A 20970-nucleotide genomic window follows, 5' to 3' on the forward strand; every position below is an offset into this window, starting at 1 on the left:
GTCATTTTTATTCCCTGTTACCCACTCAGCAGTGGGGTTCTACTAAAGCTGTCTCAGAAAGAAGCCCGTGGGAGGCAGGAATTCTGCTGGATCTGTGCTTCCCGACTTTCAGGGGCACAGCAGGAGCCCAGCTGGACCAGGAAGAGGCAGGACAATGGAACGGGGGCTCTTCTAAATGCAGGCAGCACCAGGCAGGGATGACCACATTAAAGACCTTCCCAAGTTTTCTTTCTTGGCCAAAAAGAGGCCAGGCAGAACTTGGAGGAAATAACTCCAAGGCCAAGACACACACACAGACGTGTGTGAAATGGCTTTCAGCCACACAGCTGTGTTCGCAGGGCTGAAGCAAGGGCAAGCAATAAAGCAGCACTGGAGCTGTGGTTGCAGAAAAGAGGCAAGGGGAAGGGACACAACAACATGTAAAAGTGATCTAAAACTGAGATTAAAAGAACAACACCCAAAAACATCCTCATCTGTTCAGCCATGTTCTCATAAAACTCCTTAGTTTAATTACAGGAGCATGATTAAGGATAAATATACATTTCAGCATAGCTCCAAACAGGCCTGTCACTTGGATGATCAGCAAATCAATTTTCTAAAGGATCTGCTAATAGTGTTTATATAATACTGAGGGAAGAACAACTCTGAAGCACATGCAATCAAATTGATTTCAGGGGAGCCTTCATTATGTTTGCTTATAAATGCCCATTCTGTGAATGTATGAAGAAGTTTCTAGTTAGATGCTGATACAATGTGAACTATTTAGCCCAAACTCATAGCGTGATAAAATAATAATGCAACAGAAGATTGACTAAACAATTACACACTTGAAACCGTGACTCACACACAGCGTGAAGATGGTTGGCATTTAAATGCATTTAAAAAATCAAATGTCATTCTATTAAAAAAATGGTGCTTGTATCAACAATGCCTGGCACTTGCACACTATCTGGTATGAGATAATTGCAAGGGCTATAAGTTGCTAATTATTTCCATTTTACTGTCAGTTTCCTTAATTCTTTAAGCTTTGGTTTCTCCAGCAATGTGCTTAGACTTCTGGATGTATTTTAAAAAACCCAACCTATATTTGACAACTAGAATATGACATGACCTGCAAAAGCATAGAAATACAAAAGGACGCAAGACCAACTCAGATTTTTCATGACCTGTTACATTGGTGAGCCATGCACAATGGGAGAACTCAGTGATGGCACTACCTCTTCATCTCCCCTCTGTTCTGCTTCATGTGCTCACATTATCAAAACTGGAGCCACAAGTTCAGCACTCCTGCAGTATCTTGCTGAGAAAACCTACTTCCATTGTCAATGTTTTGTGATTTTAATGTAACTTTCCACAATGACAATCCTAAAATAAATCCTTGCTTTATAGCAATACCTTTTCAATGGGAAGCTGAGAAAAACGTAAAGACTTTTGTCCTTCCTTCACAAAGTGCACTGACGGCTCTCTGAATTTAAACCTACCCTCTGTTCAAAGCCATTCCCTCTTGTTCAGTTCCTTGTAAGAAGTCCCTCTCCAGCTCTCTTGTAGGCCCCATTCCAGTACTGGAGGGTGCTGGTCTCCCTGGAGCCTTCTCTTCTCCAGGCTGAACAATTCCAATTCTTTCAGCCTTCTCAGGTTGCTCCAAATCATTTACCATCTTCGTGGAACTACTCTGGACACACTCCAACAGCCATGTTCTTATTATGCTAGGGATTCCAGAGCTGGGCACAGCACTCCAGGTGGGATGTCAGGAGAGCAGAGTGGAGGGGGAGAATCCCCTCCCTTGACCTGCTGGTCACACCTCCTTTGATGCAGCCCAGGACACGTCTGGCTTTCTGGGCTGTGAGCACACATTGTCAGGTCATGCTGAGCTTCTCACCAACTAACACCCCCCCAGTCCTGCTCGGGGCTGCTCTCCATCCATTCTCCACCTGGGCTGTGTTTGTGCTTGGGTTGCACCTGACCCAGGAGCAGGATCTGGTCCTTAGCCTTGTTGAATGTCACAAGGCTCACACAGGCCCACCTCTGCCACCCTGTTCTTCTAAGTCTTCTGATGTTTACATTTTTGTAATGGAGTTTCTCACACACTTTCATGTAAATAATGATTGTTTTGCATTCCCTTCTGGAGGAGGAGAGAATTGATGAACTGTTAGTATGACCAGTGTGGCTGGAGAAGTGGCAATTTCATCCTCCAATCCATGGTCACTTTCAGAATTCTGTAAATATGGAGGTCCAGAAATGGCCTTTTTTTTGCCTTGGACATCTCAGCGTGCGAGTGTCGTTCATTTTGTGTTGTATTGTGACACACCTCTCCAGCTGTCAAGGTCCCTCTGGATGGCATCCCTTCCCTCCCAGGTGTTGACCGCACCCCATGGCCTGGTGTCCTTAAACCCACCAAGGGTGACCTTGGTCCCACTTTTTATGTCACCAGAGAGATTTGACAATTCTGGTGGTTCCAATTCCCACCCCCAAGAAGCACCACTTGTCACTGGTCTCAACAATCGAGCTGCTGACCACAACCCTGAGAGTGTAACTGTCCAGCTGATTCCTATTCCACTGAGTTATCCATCTGTCCAATCCATGTGTCTCCAGTTTAGAGGCAAGGATGTCACTCAGGACAGTGTCAAATGCTTTGCACAAGTCCAGGCAGATGACTCCTCCTCCCTCATCCATCAACACAGTAACCCTGTTGTAAAAGGTCAAATTTCTCAGTGTGATTTGCCCTTAGTGAGGATGTGTTGCCTGTCACCAACCATTTCTTTCTTTTCCTTAGCATGGCATCTAGGAGGATTTTCTCCATGATCTTGCATTCAGTTTCCTGGAGTGGGTTCCACAGAAGTTAGCACAAAACTTTTTTCAGGAGAATGCACCATAAGGACAACGTAAAAGTCAGAAGCTGCACCACAGAAATTCCAGCCACGTGTAAGAAAACAATGTTCACAGTGCAATGAATAAGGTATTGGAACAAGTTCTCAAACTTGCAGAATCACAGAGTGGATCAGTTTGGAAGGGACCACAGTAGGTTTCCTGGTCCAACCTCCTGCTCAAGCAAGGTCATCCCAGAGCATACGGCACAGGATTGCGTGCACATGGCTCTGGAATATCTCCAGTGAGGGACACTCCACAGCTTCTCTGGGCAATCTGTCCCAGTGCTCAGCTGCAAGTACCGAATTTCTCCTTCAACTTCCTATGCATCAGCTTCTGCCCATTGCCTCTTGTCCTGTTGCTTGGCACCACTCCAGAAGAGCCTGTCCTCTTCACACCCTTCCTTCAGATACTGACATGGATGAGGTTCACTCTCAAGGCAGAACAGGCCCAGCTCCCTCAGCCTTTCCTCAGAAGGAAGAGCTCCAGTCCCTTGATCACCTTTGCACCCTCCACTGGACCTGCTCCAGCAGCTCCATGTCTCTCTTGTACTGAGGAGCCCAGAACTGGACACAGCTCCCCAGATGTGCCTCACCAGGGCTGAGCAGAGGGGCAGGATCATGGACCTTGACCTGCTGGCAACAGTTTTCCTAATGCATCCCTGGATACCATTTATCTTCTTGGCCACAAGGACAAACTGCTGTCTCAGGGACAGCTTGCTGTCCAACCAGACTCCCAAGTCCATCTCCACAGAGCTGCTCTCCAGCAGGTTGTTCCCCAGCCTGCACAGGTGCCTGGGGTTATTCCAACACAGGTGCAGGACCCTGAATTTGCCCTTGCTGAACTCCAGGCAGTTCTTCTCTGCCCATCTCTCCATCCTGCCGAGGTCCTTCTGAAGTCTGCAGAGCCCTCTGGGGTATCAGCCTCTCCTCCCAGCCTGGTGCCACCAGTGAACTTGCTGAGGACACATCTGCCCCTTCATCCAAGTCATGGATGGGTAACTAAACAACACTGGGCTCAGTACCAACCCTTAGGGGACACCACTCTCCTGATCCACAGGTAACAGCCCTCTGAGCTCTGCCATTCAGCCAGCTCCACATCCACCCCACTGTCCACTCACCCTCTCCACACTTGCTGAGTTTGCCTGCGAGGATGTTGTGAGAGACAGTGAGGAAAGCCTTGCTGAAGTTGAGGTGGACAATATCCACGGCTCTCCCCTCATCCATCCAGGCTGTGTTTCATCTCTCCACCCATGGAGAGTTCATAAATGGTCTGGACAGGACCTTCAGCAGCCTGGCTAACTTGGAAATTAGGCCTGCCTTGAAGAAGAGATTTGACTGGATGATTTCCTAGATTTCTTCCAATCAAAATTATTTTATGAACCTTTTACAATTTCTTTTAAGATGAACAAGACATTTCTGAAGTTGTAATTACTAACAAAGAATACAGGAACCATTCAGTTAATAAAATCGCTTCTTGCTCTCTGCACACCATCGCGGTCACAAGTTGAATTTTTAACGGAGAACTTCCAACTGTGAAACTCTGGAAGGTGACCTAGTAAATCAAACAGTATTTGACATTCTTCTGCCTTTACCCCATCAGCTGACTCTGCCCTGTGACTTTAAGTGACTCTTTTCAGAGTGGAAAAAACAACAATTCTTACCTGTTTCATGTGGGAGAGACACTTTGTTTCCACAGAAATTGGAAGTGTTTTCCAAACTATCATCACCAGAAAAGTAAGCCTCCCAGTATCCCCAGTTTACAGCTTAAATGAGACCTTTTTCCATTGCCTGGTAGAGTCACCTCCAGCTGTCAGCAGCCACACTGGTTATAAATGAGAGGCATGTCTGACAAAGAGGAATTGGTCAAAGAGATGTCTGTTATCTGTATGGAAAACATTCTCTGCTGAGCTTCCTCCTCCTTCTGAAAAATACTTTGCTAAAAGGATATTTATGTTGGGGTGAGGGTAATCCACAAAGCCAGAGGTCTGAAGGCTGAATTCAATGTTTTAAATTTGATTTAATGGAGTATGTGGTGGCTGAATAAACAAACACATGTAATGAGCTATAAACTCATGCCTCCAACTCAGTCTAAGAGTTTTACTCATGGTCTAATAAAATATGACAGCTATATTGCCTTGCTTATTAACAAGCATAGCAGTTACTTAAAAGCACTAGAAATACATTCTTTACCAATTTGGATATAAATCCCTTTAGTAAGTAGATTTTACAACTAATCCTAAGACCAAAAACCCCTCGGATATATGACAACCAAATAAGATTTAAATAGCTCTCTGCACATATTGTGGGAGGCACGAGACTCCACAGAATAATTTATTTTACACAGATAATGGAGTCACTGTGCCTTGTGAGGCATCCAGAATTGCAGCCAGTGGCAAACACACACAATTTAAAATCTTTCTCCAAATAAATCTCATCATGACATTTCAAGCATACTCAGAGATGCTGCTTAAGCCTGTGCTGGAGCCCATAGACTGACTTCTGTGATCTTTTTAATTATTATTTAAGCATGGCAAGGTTACTAAACTGAGATATAACTCTTTCCCAAAAGAAAAGATACAGTTTGCTCCACAGCCTGTGCTGCCTGGCCTAATATCTGTCTGTCAGCATTAATGTGACAAACTTCTGAAAGAAAAGTTGTAAGGGAACTGTCAAGCTATGTTATAGCCAGGGCAATCTGGCTGTGCTGTCTTTAAAAAGAGTGGAAATATCAGACTCATTCCTTAAACTGTCCTGACTATAAAACCTTGAGGGACAATGTGCTTAGCTGCTTGGGCAAGAAAAGACATTTTCAAGAAATATGTATAACACACAGCAATAGCATTTGTGCTCCGCTTCATCAGGCATTAATCTGATTTTATTTTTAAGCACATAATTAACCAACATTCTCAGAGAAATGCATTAATGACTCATCAGAGAACAGTACTGAACTTCAATGTCTGAACAGAATTCAGGCTTGACCAGAATTCTGTAAGGAAATGACAGACTTTCTTTTCTAGACAGGCTCTAAAGCATTGCAGAGAGGTTAAATTGAGATGACTGGCAGCCTTCACCAGAGAGAAGCACAGGTTCAAGTCAGACCACAGATCTCTTTGCAGCTTTCAGGTAGGGCAGAGCTCCCCTCCAAACCTCAGCTACAGAAACAATAAGACACAGATAACACAGAGAACACTGACAGATCAGCACTCAGTTTGTGACCAAAGTGTTTTGCTCAACTGAATTTGCTGTCAAGCCAAGCTTATGTGCTTTTTATGTATATTCAAAATTAAGGCTGAACAATTTATCAAAAATCAAACTAGGAATTCTATGAAGAAGCCTAAGCAAGTCAGAAACCAAATACTCATCAAATTCTGCATCCACAACTCTTTGAGAGCTTTTGAATTTTTTACCTGAGCTGTTGAAACTTGAGTGCTAATAATTACAGTCCACATCACCAGGATGCTACAGTGACAAAAACCAGAAGTGGCAACATCTTACATGTGTATAGCACCTTCTGTCAGAAAGCAAAGACATTTTAAGAATAGTCTTAAATAAAGTGACAGGCAGTACTTGCAGTTTAGTTCCATTACTCACACTTAGCAAATGAGAAAACAAGGCATAGATAACTCAAGGTATCTGATAAACATAAAACACAAAGCCATTAGCAGAAACAACACTGAATACAGATTGCAAGGGCTTAATTCCCTGGTGTTTGCAAAAAAAAAGGATGCTTTGATTAAAACTACAAGTCAATCTTAGCCTATATCACTCTGTTCAGTCACAGCCTGCCATTGTTTTTAATTATACTTGTGAACTTGTAACTGTTAAGTGAAGCCAAAGTTATATTAAGTAGTTTATCAAGATTAATACTATCCAAAAGAAAAATAAGGTGGCGTGGGGGCCATAAACCAAAAAACCTCCATCCTCTGCTGCTTTATTCTCCTTAAGCTTGGCTCAAGTAGCTGCCATCACTTTCGACAGACGCCGCTCTTGTGCCAAAGGGCTGTTCCTGGATTCATCTGTGTCCTCAGCTATATCAAAATACTCCAGAAAACATCCAGTGTGGCACAACATCTCACACTGGCATTGCCAATTTTTTCACTGGCACAATAGCCCTGAAACTTTCTGGCAATCCTTAGGTTGTGAAGCAGTCACATGCAAAGATTTGCTTGTACGACCTGAAAAAGGGATGGCCCACCACGGAAATTCTTTTCTTTTTAACAGTAATGTTCTTGGTACTTATGAATTGCTTTGCCATGGACCACTTTGAAAAGGTCTTTTCTTAAAGCTTTCCTTAAAATAACAAATCTCAAAGCAAGTCTTTCCATCTTAAAATATCACCAGAAGAGAAGGACTCAGATTACTCAAAACCAATATGCTTTAAGAGAACACAGTGCTGGAGGACTCAACACAAGCACATCCCTTTTTAACTGAGGAGAAATAAGGCACAACTTGGTCAACTTCAGTTAACTTCACTTGAGACAACTCGGTGGAGCTACACTAGAAATGAATGTGCTGTGTCAAGTCTTGTTGGGAGCTCAAACAGATTTGATACAGCTCAGTTCCATGTTAACAAGAAGCTAAAATCTTAGTTCAAGATTATTTAGGAATGGAATGAAACTGATCAGTAAAAAGCTGTATATAAAGAAAAAAAAAGAGCTGAGGACAGCAAAACAAAGTGCCTGTGATAGTTAGCAGGAGGACTAACACAGTTCTGGAGCTTCCAACAAGATCAGATGAGAATATCAAATGATGTAGTTAGTAGAGCAAATTTTGCTGTTGGTTGTATCACACACTTGTATAGGGTGTTCCTAATACTGTGACATTACATCCAGAGGAAATTTGGTCACTGAACAACCAAAATGCTGTAAAAATTCCTGCACCACAGAATGCAGTATATGAAGATTTTCAAGCCTTTTTCTTCCACTTAATATATATGAGTGAAATTCCAGCAATAATACATTCAGCTCTGCACAAGAATTATTGTTAACAAATGTTTCTTGATAATTTCTAATTTGGTTTTGTTGGGAGGATTTTTTATGACAGACACCTCTGGCTACCTATACAAGAAAATCAGCCAGAGGCAGGAAAAATATTACAATATATTCCAGGTATCTGGAGGACTGTGTGCATTTTCAATTCCTTTGAAATGCTCTGAGCAGCTTCATTCTGTCTGCTTCCAAAGAGTAAGGAGCACAGGAATGTACAGACAGTCTAACTTCTCAGAGCAAAGGCACCAGAAAAGCACAGTGTCCAAAAATAAAAATCCTCACCTTACTCTCTTGTTTTGGTTGTACAGTTTTTATTATACTTCTTAGATCAATATGAATGAAACTTATAATTCATCTGACTTTCCAGCAAGGAGAAATTGAAGTTTTGTTTGATCCGCTGTTAAATCATTCCAGATATATGCCCAAACCTCATTCAGCCTCACGTTTGAACAATATCAAGTCCAATGCTACAGTTTTTATCCTTTAAAATAATTTGCAAAATATAAATTCTTATTCTCAGAAATCTTCCAGAGTGGTAGGACACGCAGATTATTCATCAACTTATTCTTAGCAGCAGAATGTCTTAAAAAAATAAACAGGACAATGTAATTATGGGAACACTCCTCTGCCATTATTAGAGCCTATGTGCCATATATTTACTGTCCCTTACCAGTATATTATAGTGGAAGAAAAATCAGGTCACAGGGAAGGAGTAGGAGTTTTGTTTCCTGGGAAGATTTTCACTACTGAGATGTTTAAGGTGAAAGAAACTCCTATGACTCAATACATAACTTAGAGAATAAACCAGACTGCACCAGTTCACAGAGAAAGGATAATAAAAGTCCTTGTGTTCTGTGTATGTGGATAACATGGACACCTAAAAGTTTATTTTGGCAGGGTGTTAAATCTGTTATTCCATGGCTTTCCTTCACAAACCATGTATTTTATTAGAATTTTTCTGTTTACTAGAAAAGATAGTGCCAAATCCTTCACTCTTACAACACAAGAGCATTTCCAGCCATTTTCCATTTCAATCCCTCGACAATTTTTCAACAGATGTAAGAAACATGCAGCATAAACATAAGTGTATCAAGCAAAGGTTTTCTTTCCTAGTTGCCTTTACAGAGCTCTTGTACTCAGGGATTGCTCTTCATGAGTTTATAGAATGAAAGTTAAAAAAATGTTTCAATAAGAGTAAATTTCCAGTAACTGCAGTCATTTATGGGAGAATTATTTGCCAGATTTGCTACAAGTCCTTTATGAATTCACAGGACATCAACTCCAGACTCAAAAAAAGAGGACACAGTGACAAACTTCAAACACATAAAACAACCATTAAAATTGCTGCAGTTTAATTTGTAGCTAGAGATTCAAAGGAGAACACACTTCTAACTCTAAGCCCCTTGAGGAAGCTGTGGAATTCTCACTTTTGGAGACCTAAAGGTTTGCAGAAGAGGAGGAGAGAAAACATGAGTAATAATCTAAATTTTACTACTCCTTTTTTCAGAGTAGTGCAGTAGCTGCCTGCTAGAGATCCTTTACAGCCTTACAGTACTTGACATCACAACATCACAGCTTTGTGGTTTCCTTAATAAAAAAATAATAAAAAAAGAACTTGTAACAGTCCCACGATGAGTACAAAATAATTAAATTTCAAAGCATTCTTGCAACAGAATGATTTATTTCAGAGTGCAAACACAACTAAGCTAGCAGCTTTACTTCCATTTCAATAAAAACAAACTCTGCAGCTCCCTTGCTTGTCAGTCAAAGAGGATTTTTCTTTTAATCATACTCCATCAGGTAGCTGTGGAAGCATCCATGAGACTCGCTCAATATTCCAACTTACCCTGCTCCATCCTGAATGCTTACAGCACGGAGTTATCGTGTGGCACACACAAAGTGTAATTAATTCTAAAATATGTAACAGTTCAAAAGAATTGCAAGTTACGCATTAGAATGATCTCACATCTTCTGAGTTACACGTTTACGCCTACCACAGGCACCCAGAACAGCACGGAACGAGCAGCAGCCCCGTGGAGTGAAATTAACAAAGGTGGACCACAATGTGCGGGTCGTGTATCAGAAGGACGAGAGAGTTTCTCATCCAACTTTTTAGGAAGTTATTAAGGGAAAACACCGTATCTGTTTCATCAGACACGGGGCTGTTTCCCCGTCACAGCGCTCTGTTCGCAGGCGAGAGAAGCGGATGGTGTTACCCGGAGAGCGCCGAGCTCCGCCAGCACCGCGGGGCCGGGACAGCGCTCCCGGCAGCGGGGACCGAGCTGGCACGGACCCCGGGCTGCCACAGACAGACAGACAGACCGACAGATAGACCCCGGGCTGCCACGGACGGACCCCGGGCTGCTACAGACACATCTCGGGCTGCCATAGCCCCCGAGGTCCCACAGACCCCGGGCTGCCACAGATGTACCCCGGGCTGCCATAGCCCCGTGGCCGCGGCTCCGTACGCTCCCAGCAGTGAAATTAACACGGTCCCCCACGCAGAGGTCTCAGGAAAGCTCCGTCCGCCCCGGCCCCACCGCGGGACGCCGCTCCCCAGCCGCCCGGGCCAGGGGCTGCTCGCCCCCGCCTCAGCCCGCCCCGCTCCCTCACGGTTCCCTCACGGCGCCGGGACCCTGCGCGGACCGTGGCCGGAGCCGCCTCCGGCGCGGGGGCTGAGGAGCTGGGGTACTCACATGCCAGATGGCGAAGAAGATGAGGGCGGCGCACAGCACCAGCGACAGCATGTAGCAGAAGGCGGCGAAGGTGAAGGCCATGGCGGGGAGAGCCCTCCGCGCCCCCCTCCGCCGGGCGGGAGCTGCCGGCGGGCGAGCGGCACAGGAACCCCCGGCCGGCGGAGCGGGCAGCGCCTCACGCAGCCGGCGCCGGGCGGCCACCGCCCCCCGCAGCCGCGCCCGGGCCCGCCCCGAGCCCCGCAACGCCCCCGGCCCGGCCCGGCCCTGCCCCTCGGCCGCGATCCGCGCCCCCGGAGGCTCCACCCGGGGCGGGTTCTCCCGGCAGGATGCGCTGGGGGTCCGGGCTCGGCGGAGCGTGGCCGGCCGGGGGCTTCGCTGCCGCTCGAACGCGTCTGCAGGCAGAGAGAGCCGCGTGTTCCTGACTGAAATCCTGTCACGACAGCGTGAGAGGAAGGAGCGTAGGCTGGGATCAGTTCGGGCCAAATCTTGAGAAGATAATTATGTGCCTAAACTTGAAGTGCTTTGATGGGGGGTTTTGAAGTTTTTGGGTTTTTTTTTTCCTTTCAGGGACAGCGAAAGAGGGTGAAGCATTCCCCAGGCTCAGACCAGCGGTGGAGTGCCCATCCTTTGAGGCAGAGGGGACAGGAGCACAGCCCAAGAGCTCATGAACCAAAGCAGAGCAGCTGAGCAAAGCAGGATCAGTTTGTCCTTTCCCATCAGCTGAAAAAGGCATTTACTGTTAAAGTAAATGTAAATAAATAAAACCTTTCTTAACTGCCACTGCTTTCAGGTGTATGCAATATCCAAGTTGCTGAAGGACAGATAAAATTAAATACATTAAAATAACAAAGGAAGAGCAAGCTCCTGCCTTCTCTTATTTTTAATGGATAGATCCATTAGTACCTTGTCTTTAACAGCATCCACAGTGTCTCCCGACACAACTTAGCTGTTTCTGCAGATCTGGTTTAGATTTACCATCAAAAGTTCTTCCACTTCTTTGGAGCTGGCACAATAGAGTAGGTTTGCAAGCAAAAAGTTTTGTGAGAAACTATCAGAGAACCATCAGAAATCCCATTTAAAAATATCTTGAAAACCATGGATGAATGTTACGTATTTGAAAGCTTATGTATTTGAAGTTATGTATTTGTATCCTTATAAAACTGAAATAGAATTTCAGCTCACAGCATTTTTTCCATTCTTGTTATGGATTAAAGGGATTCAGTAACAACACTGTTTAAAAATTTGCCAGTGGTCACCTGTGAAAGTCAGACTTCATGGCACAAGAGAACATAACTCCATCAAAGCCAAGTCCAGTGGAAGCTTTCTTTGTAAATGTTTCCAATATATTTTTGTTTTAAAGTACAGTATATTATTTGTAACATATTATTTGTAGCATAATAACCACTTTTATCCTGAGGAAAGAGTGTTGATTTGAATCAAGAGCCAAGGCCAGTAATTAATAAACCAATCAGGAATAAACTGATGGATCTGACCTTTCATAATTGAGCTGCTCCAAACTGTATGTGAGGTCTGATGCTTTAATTAAGAAGGACAGGACATGGCAAATAGAAATGAGATTTATGTTATACAGGGATGCAGTAAACCTATTTATTGTAATTGTCTGACCTTTTAATTTTTTTGTACCTGAAATCCCATAGAGCATGTACTTGTGGATGTAAATGGTTTGTTCATAACCATACCTTTTGAAAGGAACAGTGAATGAGGTACAGGAGTCATCTTTGGAAAGATTTATTTAATTATTTTGCCATGGTTACTTTAATATCTGGATATATATTACCCATGCTAAGATTCAACACAGAAAACACCTGATTCTTCTAAGGAAATGAAAATAAAATATTTCTTTCTGGAGCATTTATATGTATACACCTCCACAAATATATATGCATACATATGAAAAATATAAATTTACTATAGCTGTCATAAAAGACTGAAACAGAAACAACCCTTAAATCTCAGATTAGCACCACACTCCAAGGTGAATATTTCCCTGTTTTTCACTCTCATCTTCATTAATATTCCAGCTATTTATTTGGAGCTCTTCACGGAGCACACAGGCAAAACACTTGTTTCTGATTTTGCAAGGAGACAGTTCCAGAGCCAAAGACTTCCCAGATCACAGAGGCTTCCCTGATACTGACTTTGAGACACACATTGCCCCCAGCCATATTGCCAGCCATTAATCACTGCTGGTGGCTGTCAAATTACAAAAGATTCTGACATACAATGAAGGCAAGAAATCCATAAAGATGCATTTAGAACATTTTTGTCTTACTGAGTTCTTCTTACAAAATGCCATGAGAATTCCTTAACTATCCTCAGATGTTTAAGCCATGGAGAGTGATGGAAAGACATACCCCTCTGATTTGCACTCAGAGATTTGTCTGAGTAATCACAAAAAAACCTTCCTTATCTCCATCTCGTTACAAACTCATTACAGCTCTCTGTGGTATGAGGACCTCACAGCAGGGAGCTGTTTCTTTGTCATTTATGAATGAGACTGCTGCAAATGGTGAAGCAAAAGGTGAAAATAATATGGATGTGCCTGACTATTTTCTCCCTGGTTTAAGCCCCCGTGAGCACAGCAGGAACACCGGTCTGTCTATTAGCTCCTCGTGCACCTCCATGGTCTTGGTCCTAACCTTCAAATAAACTAATGGACTTGATCTGAGCTGCATGAGAAATTACAGTCCAGCACCCAGCTGTGCTCCTTTGAAATGATGTTCAGCACAGCAGCCAGGGTGGAGGGAGAGGGAGCTGAGACTGCAGCATTATCTGCTCAGGGGACCTGGAATGGGGAAAACAGATAAACACAGAGCATAAGATACCTATTTTATACATATAAAATATATTTTTTGCCTTGATGGTAAACTGTTCTTTCAAAACCTGTCATTTTAACACTTCCTGAGACCCATGTGGGTTTCTACTACTGGAAATAAAAGGCTCAGAGGTTCTGCAGCACTCTCAGGAAATGCAGTAATTCTTGCTCTCTGGTGTTCAGCAGCTCATTTTAGCAGCCACAGTCTCAGATTTAGCACTTCATCTTTCACTCTTCCGTCCTCAAAATCTCACCAATGCTCCTGCTTCCTCCCCGGTATTCCCAAGCCATTTCCAGCAGGGATTGCTGCTCTCTCTCTCTCTCTCTGTGGCTCACACCTGTAACTCAGGAATGCAACAGAATAAATAGTCAGAAAGCTGAACCATGAGATGAATTGCAGACCAAGTAGAGAGGTAAGAAATGGAAAGTAAATTCTGTTCAGACTGATTAAAAAGGGGTTTCATCTTTAACCAGAGGCTCTTTTTTAAAAATATATTTGATAATGGGTACACAAGAAGTTTCAAACTTGACAACAGTTCCTAGCACAAGTTTTTACATGAGCTGGCTTTGTCCCACAGCAGCCACAAACAGATCGTGACAGTGTCTATATAAACCCTATGGAGAAAAGGGTTTTACAAAAGATTGTGAGGGCTCTTGCTTTCCTTAAGCAGATACAATTTTGGAATGCTAGTTATCCCTCTTTGGATCTGCTGCTTGTTAGCGGAAAGAATTTCTCTTTATTTTGCACATTTGTTGAAAAATATGACTGCAGTACAGTCTGATCTCAATTTCACACAGAGTCATCACAAGCAGATAGATGGTGGTGCTGCATTTGTACAAACAGTACTGAGATGCTGATTTTCAAAGCTATCACTCTGCAAATATCACCATAGCACAAAGCACAAACAGGATTGGGGATTTTTTGCTTAAGGATGGTTTTTTACTTTGGGACGACCTCTATGAAGGAGCCATGAAAATTCAGTCACTAGGTAAATATAACAGAGAACATCTGGTGAGCAGTAGACAACCCTCAAAAACAAACAACATCCAATTGTGAAAACAGATTGTGATAACAGATTTAATAGATTCACAAGTTCAGCATGTCCTTACATTAGCAGGTCTCAGAGCACTTGATTTTATGTGAAATGACCTTTTGTGCTAGATAATGAAAGAATTTGAAGGTACTTAAAGAAATTTCCAGTGGCTAATTTACAGAACAGCATCAGAGATGAGAAGGGACTGCTAATGAGTCCTTTCAACTCCCAAATAATTACCACAACTGGATAAACCTAAAGGACAAGTCTTTATAAGGCTTGCTTGCTTATAAGTCCCTGAAGTGGGAGGCTAAAATCACTGTAAATCCATCCACAAGGTGATACACCCTCAGCCAAAGTAGTTAATAGTTTTAAGATTTATATATTATTGCTACATTCTTGTTGTTTAAGTGTAACATGTTACTGAATGCCTGTTAAAGCAATTATATTAATTATAGTACAGAACTCTCATTCACAGATTATTTTTTAATAATACATGTGACTCTCTCTTTTGTGAACCTTAAGTAATACTAAATTATTAACAATGCTTATATACAAATTACTATCATTGGGCTTTACCACTAATATCACACAGAGATTAATAGAAGCATTTCATACCCTTGTGCATTATTATTTCAGATTATCTGCAGATTCTAGATGAAACTACTCTGTTATTTCATGGTCAGTTCATTTTCAAAAGGTTACCTTTGCAATAATAGAGGCAAGTGACATTTTGTTAATGAAGTCTCATTTTCAGATTTCCAAGAATAAGATAGTTCACAAACCCACTGACAATAATCTCATTTTACTGCCAGCTGTTTTCACCATTTTTTGTAGGACCTGGATGAATAAATTTTAAGTACATTATCATAAGATTACGGGAAAGTTTATGTCAGAAGGGACTTCAGGCTGTCTCTAGTCTGACCTCCTGTGCAAAGCATGACAGGGCAAGGTCAGGCTTATTGCTCAAGGTTTCATCTGAACCAGTCTTGAAAGCCTCCATGGACAGAGACAGTCCAGCTTCTGTGGGCAACCTGTTCCACTGCCTGTCTCAGTCCATCTCCAGCAGAATTGTCAGGTCCTAGCCTGTTTCATTGCCAGGGCTTATTCCCTGCTTACTGCACAACTTTATATTTGCCCCTGGTGAAGTTTGTAAGGTTCCTGTTAGGCTACAAACTCCATATTATAGAAATCCACTTTTGAAAGCATAGATTAATTAATATGTGATACAGAAATGTTCCTAAAGAGCAAAGACTGTTCAGAGCATGACACTATAGTTGCTTTGCTTCTGCTGTTCCCTTTCCAGCCTGTATCAGAATTACACAGGATCCCACTCATATCCATAATGGCCCCTGGCAAAACTGGGGCTTCAGGTTTGCAGCTCAGATCCCCCAGCTGCAAACAGAGTGATCTCAGTTCTGTTCTGTGCCATGCTCTGATAACCAGCACCACTGGCAGGACACATGCTGATTCTTCATGACACCAGTGATCTGCTAGCAATTACAAGAGTGTTTGTCATCAGGGAATGTGTGACTTTTCCCATTACCTCCAGGATTAGTGGGGCAACTTTGTGAGCACAGATGCCATTCTACCTCTTAATTCTTAAGATATTCTTTTCTCCTCATTGCTCCAGCCTCCTCTGTCCCTCTATTGCACAGTTCTTTCCCATTAGCCTGTTTTTCCCTTATCTTCTTGTTTGCTCATAGTCTCAGCCTGGTCCATCTACTGCCTCTCACTTCCATACCTCCTCTAAATCCAGCTTTTATATCCTGGGAGCTCATCAAAACTGCTTCCTCACCAGTGGTGAAATATCTGACAGGATATCAACCCCCCAGAAGGACAGGATCTCTGCCCTTGGTTCCAGGACAGAGTAGAAAAAGCAAGAGGAAAAAGCAATTGCAGGGGAGGTCCTGCTTTAAAGTGAAATGGATTGGGGAAAGGATTTGCTTAATTACAGCACATCTCTAATGTCTATATGTGGAATTTTCAGAAGGATTAGAATTAGACAAAACCATAATTATTCATGGCAACAGGAGAAGTCGTCTTCATTGTGCAAAAGTTACCTCCTTCCAGATGTGAAATCCTTCCAATACATGGAAAGCAGGAACCTTCCATAAATTAGTAATGAGATTTTCAGCACTGGCAAAATAGCATCTGTGTGTTTTTCCCAAGAAGATTCTTCTGAACTGACCTTTAGTCTGGAGGGGAAGCCAAACATAAAAATGGGAGCCCATGAAGGGAATAGAAAGATCTTAACATGGAATATCTGAAACAGTCTTAATTGCCTTTTACATTACCTATTTTGCTTCAAATCAATACATGGAAAGCCTACAGAAGTAATTCTTGCTAACATTGCTTAATCCTGCCAAGAAGGAATTTAATTTGTGTCTGTGCTGGGGAGAGAGTGGGTTACAACTTCATCAATTCTGAATAACTGAATTCCATCAAAGAAATGAAAAAGGAATGACAAATTTTCTGAATAAGCTTTCTCATAAGAAATCCTTCATTAGTCACTGAAGACCCTGCAGACCTCTAATAAGACAATTTGCATAAGATATGCATTTGTCCAAACACTGAAATAACATTCTGGGCTTCCTCTGATTTTCACAATATTTCATTTTTTTCCCACCCTGTAAAATTCTGCTAATCCCCAGGACCTGCTGGTGCTCCCACCCACTGCAGGCTGTATCAGATCACACCCCATGGCTCCATCACTGTGAACAGAGATGCCAGAACAAAGTCAAATATGCAATGCCCTTCAAAAGTTCTCCTTCTCAGAGGATGATTAAATTCTCTCCAATTAAACTAAATGCTCTTTGTCTTTCTGTGCTGAGACTGATACTGAATGCTCATCCCTGCTGTCCCAAAAATAACAATCTGTTGCAGAAAACCTAGACCTGGAGTCTTTGCTATAATTTAGGAAAAAAAAATTCAGTATTTCACCAAACTGACATATGTGTTCTCAGTGAATTAATGGTCTTAGTCATTTTTAACTTGCAGGCATAAATGAATAGCTACAATATGGTCTGCATAGCTAACCGTGTTGACTAATGAATATATAAACATTCAATTATGGCTTTATTAATTCAGAAAAGTTGGTTTTGATGCAGTTTTATGAGAGGTGGGCTCATCTGTGGTACAAAAGGAAGGAGAGGCCATGCAAGGTGTACAGCAGCATGTGTTGCAGTTACAGTAGGAATTATCTGGTGGCCATCAGCTCAGGACCCCTGTAGCCCTGTCGCCTTGTCCTCTACCTCATTAAATTAGTATCAGGTTTGACTGATCTCTGTTTGAAAATAATAAATAAATCAGTTGCCAAAAAACATGACTTGTATTACTAGCACATCAGCAATGCAACTCTTTTAAAACACTGAATTTAAACCCTCTCCAAACTGATCCCCTAAGCTTTTGTAACTTTGGAACATATTCCTCATGTTAAACCAGAGAAAATAGAAAAGCCATAAATAGGGATATTTTTAACTGTAGGAGTAAAACTAATGATTATAGCACTCTGTATCACTTAGAATTTCTAGTCACTTCAGCTAAAATCCCTTATAAAAACTATCTTAGCATTTGACAACAAGTACTGAAGAATTCATATTGTAAATTGGAAAAATACCAGAAGAAAAGGTTGGAGGTGGCAATGGAGGAGTTGGGAACATGTTTAGCAAGAAATCTCTTGAGAACACTGTGCTGAAAGATGATTTTTATTCTAAATATAAATCTTTAATACATCCTGGCTTTAACATCCTAATGTATTTTTATTGCTAGTCTGAAGAAGAACAAGCAAGACAAGGTGATTCTCTGCAATTTACCTATCTCTTACAAAGAAGAGAAGGATTGAATTCCTGTTGAGAGATTCCAATGCATTTTGTATTTTTGTATTGCAAGTATTTCAGTTTCTGTTCTACCTTCTGGTGACAAGCAATAGGACAAGAGGCAAGAGGCAGAAGGTGGAACACAGGAAGGCTCCCCCTGAAAATTAGGAAGAACTTCCTTACTGTGCAAGTGACAGAGCACTGGAACAGGGCACCCAGGGAGCTTGTGGAGTCTCCTTCCCTGGAAATATTCAAAAACCATCTGGACACAATCCACTTGCTCTAGGATGACCCTAGGGAGGTTGGACCAGATGATCAACTGTGGTTCTTTCCAACCTGACCCATTCTGTGATTCGTTTTCTTTCTGTAACTTTGAAATGTCTAGATAAACTTCCCTAAACCACAAGATAAGTTTGGGTCTAGATCTTTAATATATTCTGTATGCCCTCTGAAATACTCAGTTTAACTCTTGCAATAGATAGGAGAAAAAGAGTTTGTGATGTCATAAGTAAAAAACCTGCCCTTGTGCCTATTTTTATTCTGTGTCATTCAAAGTCACCTTTTCCCCAATCCTGTACGTTTTGTACCTAAATTAAACAGTTAGTACAAGCTTTCTTTTGTTAAACCAATTGTCACTTTAATGTGACAAAAGTGACTGAGCAGTGACAGGTTCCAGCTCTAGTCATCTGTGCTCTCCAAATGGAAGGATCTGTGTTGTTTCCTAAAGCTCTCAGCTGTCACTCAGAGCTCTGAAGCTGCTGTTCCCTGGAAGATCAATGAAACACGGGCCTCAGAGATTACTAGAGAAATGGAAGAGCTAAATGGGATCTTAACTAGTCATTACCTGGGAAGAGAACTATGACTCACATCAACTTCAGAAAGTTAAACAGCCTTTTGGAAAATATCATGACTCACAAGCACTGCACACAGAGGCACTCATCCACACAAAGTCTTCTTCTCTGTTCAAGGTATTTAGTTCTTCTATAGAAAAACTCAGCTCTCATCTCCTTGAAGCTACAACAGCCTTATACCAATGCAATTACCTTGACATCAGCCAGCTCTCTGATTCAGAGAAGTAGATGCTATATGTGTATTTCTTGCTGACTGGGCTACATAAATTGTTGACCTATAAACTTTTGTGAAACAACACATAACAGAAATTAACTTTTATTTTTCTTCCCAAAGAGATTTTGTAAGAGCTTGCTTTGGATTGCAAGTAAAGCAACTCTCAAAATCAAATGAACTCCAGGTAGGTTTTCTTTGAGGACATAGTGTTCTAGAAGAAAAATCTTTTTCAACAATTATTCCAGTGAGAGGTTATTTTGGCTTCTGAAGCATTCATTTTAGTGGCAATAATTCTGTGTCCATTGAAGCAATTAACATAAGCAAAGCTATTGAGTTAAGCCAAGCTAGCCAAGCTGGGGGACTCAGGCTTGAAATGGGAGCAAACACGACATTTTAGCAGTACAGGTGTTTCCAATCCATCAGTTACTGCTGTAATTTACATGCATGCTGCCTTCTGAGAGGTACTTTGAACTTTCAGGGAACTGAAAATCAGAAAGCACTTTTGCTAATTTGAGCTGCAAAAGAGTTTTCCACTGAGATGCTCTCAGTATGACCCACGTGCACTCAGTGGAGATCACTCTGTAGGAAAAGGTAACACACTGGACAACCTTCTGAGTTTCTCCACATATTTGTTCTGGCCTGGATGGAAAAGCTAATTTGTGATAATTAGGGTGTAAATTTCCAAGCACTGCAGCTTAGCTGCCCTAGCTCCCACTAAGGCCACTTTGTCTTGCTGGGAGAAAGCAATCTGGCCTTGAAAGTACTGTAAGCTATTTTCCTTTAACACTGAAGCATCCCCAGCAAGAATAGTGTGAATTAGTGAAAGGGAAATTCACACCCAATATGAGTTTCTATTAACTTCCTTCTGTTAAAATGCCCATAAATAGGGCAGGTGGCTGGAGCAGACTGACAGAGTAATAGATTCCCAGAAAGAAAAAAAAATATATCACAAAAGTAGCACAAGTCACTAGGAAAATGAATTAAGATGAGCTGTGTCCACAAATGGACTTACTGAACTCTCACCTTGAAGAGGAAGAAGTGCATCCCAAGGAAGGAAGCAGAATTACTGCAAATGACCTGAAGCAGCTGAGCAAAGAGTTTGATGTGCTGCTCACTAAATGCTCAGCTGAGGAGTCCAGAGAGCTGAGCACGGCAAGGTGTGCCCGACACCGGCTGGGAGAAGCTGTCCTCTGATGGTTGTTTATCACACTGCCTGAAATGAGCAAATTCAATTCTTATCAGAAAAGTGTCTGCCTTGCAAAACTCAGCAGCGTGAGATTCCCCTGCTAATCATCTCGGTGCAAGCGAAGAGGAACAAAAAACTTAATTATCCTTCTGCTCCAAGAAATGGAAACTCCACACTAAAATCCAGAGACTGCACCAGGGACTGTCTCTGCCTTTGCCCATTCCAGAATTATCCTACATGGATTATTTCATCCTGCAGGGTTGCCAGGCCTGAATTGAACCCAAACACATTAGACTGTTTGCTGTTCTTTGATTGTATTTATCAGTATTCTTTGTTGTCAGGTGTAGGACTTTATTTTAAATCAATAAGAATATGCTCTTAACTACAAAAAAGCACATGGAAACTGCATGAAATCTTCCATTGTTCCCCACTACACAGCCAGAAAGAAAAAGAAAACTTTGATTTTAGAAATCCCTGTTT

General features: G+C 42.1%; 1 protein-coding gene and 1 long non-coding RNA gene across 4 annotated transcripts in view; both read right to left on the reverse strand.

Annotated features, from left to right (window-relative positions):
• CNIH3 (cornichon family AMPA receptor auxiliary protein 3) overlaps positions 1 to 10977 on the reverse strand; it is a 52147-nt gene extending 41170 nt beyond the window's left edge. The window contains exon 1 of the mRNA XM_074536835.1: positions 10552 to 10977. Within this exon, the coding sequence (XP_074392936.1) occupies positions 10552 to 10632 (81 nt within the window). The 5' untranslated portion in view covers positions 10633 to 10977. The remainder of the gene's footprint in view (positions 1 to 10551) is intronic.
• A 1322-nt stretch (positions 10978 to 12299) lies between these two features.
• The window catches only part of LOC113459467 (uncharacterized), a 30814-nt gene continuing 22143 nt past the window's right edge, over positions 12300 to 20970 (reverse strand). For 2 of the 3 annotated variants that reach the window (XR_012579411.1, XR_012579410.1), the window contains 3 exons: positions 20328 to 20517; positions 16485 to 16619; positions 12300 to 13725 (listed from right to left, as the gene is read on the reverse strand). This is a non-coding gene — a long non-coding RNA (uncharacterized LOC113459467). The remainder of the gene's footprint in view (positions 13726 to 16484; positions 16620 to 20327; positions 20518 to 20970) is intronic. The other variant, XR_003380724.2, reaches the window with a different exon arrangement.

This window comes from Zonotrichia albicollis, chromosome 3 (assembly GCF_047830755.1).
Source record: "Zonotrichia albicollis isolate bZonAlb1 chromosome 3, bZonAlb1.hap1, whole genome shotgun sequence".
In the NCBI taxonomy this organism is placed as follows: Eukaryota; Metazoa; Chordata; class Aves; order Passeriformes; family Passerellidae; genus Zonotrichia; species Zonotrichia albicollis.